General features: G+C 48.0%; 1 protein-coding gene across 1 annotated transcript in view; it reads right to left on the bottom strand.

Annotated features, from left to right (window-relative positions):
* The window catches only part of WDFY4 (WDFY family member 4), a 309,512-nt gene that overhangs the window by 194,569 nt on the left and 113,135 nt on the right, over positions 1 to 1,808 (bottom strand). Inside the window, 1 exon segment of the mRNA XM_008576041.1 lies at positions 606 to 811. Within this exon segment, the coding sequence (XP_008574263.1) occupies positions 606 to 811 (206 nt within the window).

Here is a 1,808-nt window from a genome sequence, read left to right as displayed (position 1 = left end):
CTTTCTTAGTGCCTGCTACGTAGGAGGCAACAAGGCCATTTTGCATTAGGCAACAAGGACATAGGGTTCCAACAAAATACACAGAATTCCAGGCACTCGTGAAGCTTACAATGTAGTGGGAGGGACAGACATTAAGCAATTAAATAACCAAATAAATATATGCTTAGGAATTGTGATGAGCACTACAGACTTAAATAATGTGGGCAAAGAGAATATAACAGAGGCACCCTAATTCAGGTGGCCTTTTCTTTCCCAGAGGAAGTGGCATTTGAACTGAGCCCCAAAGGGTGAAGCCACAGCAGCCGGAAGAGGCATCCCAGGAAGAGGAAGCAGCGTGGCGAGTGTCCCGGGGACAGAGCTAGGAGCCTGTGAGGAGCAGAAGGCAGTCTTCTGGGGCTAGATGCAGTGAGGCTGCAAGGGGGGTGGGAAGGATCCCATAAAGGAAGTTAGAGGGGACTGGGCTTTTGGGTGTCAGACTTAGAGTCAGGGTCAAGGTGACGCTACTACTCAGAGCTGGGAAGGTTCCACTGGGGAGGGCCTGGCTCGGTCCTCACTCACGCCCAGGACAAGGGGTTCCCACTTCCTGAAGACGGCAGCACGCTCACCTATCACAACATCCACGCCCTCGGTGCTGCGTTCCACCCAGCGCCCCGCGGACAGGCCATCTTTAAATCGCTCGCGGAGGGCAGGGCTTGACAGAAAGCACAGCAGCAGCTTCAGTGCCAGCACAGTGGTGCAGGGGTGCAGGTGGCCCTGCAGGAACAGCAGGAACCAGTCGGGCCCCAGGCTCAGAAACAACTCCTCCTTTGACCTGGGTCAACAAAGGCAATTAATTACTTGTCAGTCCATGGGCAAGAGACATATTCAGAAAATTCGAAATGTCATGAGTCACCTAGGAAAGGCAAGTTAAGGTCAACATTTAGATACCACTTAGCCAAGTACATGCTACATTTTAGAAGAATGGTAAAATAAAATGCTGGCAAGATTGCTGCACAATGGATGAATTTGTGTGTTAATGGCTGCAAAGTAAATTGGCCAAAGCTGTGCAAAGCAATTGGAAACTATGTATCACTAGACATAAAAATGGGCATGCCCCTTAACAGCCCTACTTCATTGCTATTCATACTTACAGTGCATGAATAGCCATGTATCTAAGTTAGTTACCACCAATAAAGTCACATAAAACACATAATGATTATTTACCTCCCCTTTTAAGACACTGGTCAAAATTAATCTAAGTGGAATAGTCCAATATTTATGCATCTTTATCAGTTTAAGTACAAAAAACAAAACAACAAAACATGACCTGTCACTTTCATAAATGAATTTCAAACTGAGTCTGGAGAGCACAGACTTGCTGGAGGAAACTGGAGGGCAAGCAGGCAGGTGGCCAACCCAGCAAGAACAATGGGCTCCGGAATGGGTCCAGCCTCCTGGGAGCCAGGTGAGGGTCCATCTGCACTGGGCTGTGTTCTCAGTGCCAGCTGCCAGAATAGGCATGGTGAGGGCGTGTCTGGAGTCCGCTGGAATGAGCACTGGACTAGGAGTAAAGAAAAGAGACTGTCCCCTTTTCTAGCCCTGCCTCTGATGTTTATTAACTGGATGACTGTGTCAGAGCTCTTGATGTGCTTTGGTCATTTTCCTCACTGATGGTGCTCATGATGGTGATGTCAATGGTGATAATGATGGTACTGATGGTGGCATTGATAATGGTGGTGAGGATGATTATGGTGATGATGGCGATGATGATGGTAATGGATGATGGATGCTGATGGTGATGATGGTGACAGTGATGGTGGTGGTGATGA

The sequence above is a fragment of the Galeopterus variegatus genome, unplaced genomic scaffold, assembly GCF_000696425.1.
Source record: "Galeopterus variegatus unplaced genomic scaffold, G_variegatus-3.0.2 Scaffold1276, whole genome shotgun sequence".
Lineage (NCBI taxonomy): Eukaryota > Metazoa > Chordata > Mammalia > Dermoptera > Cynocephalidae > Galeopterus > Galeopterus variegatus.
This window is presented reverse-complemented; position numbering and strand designations above follow the sequence as displayed.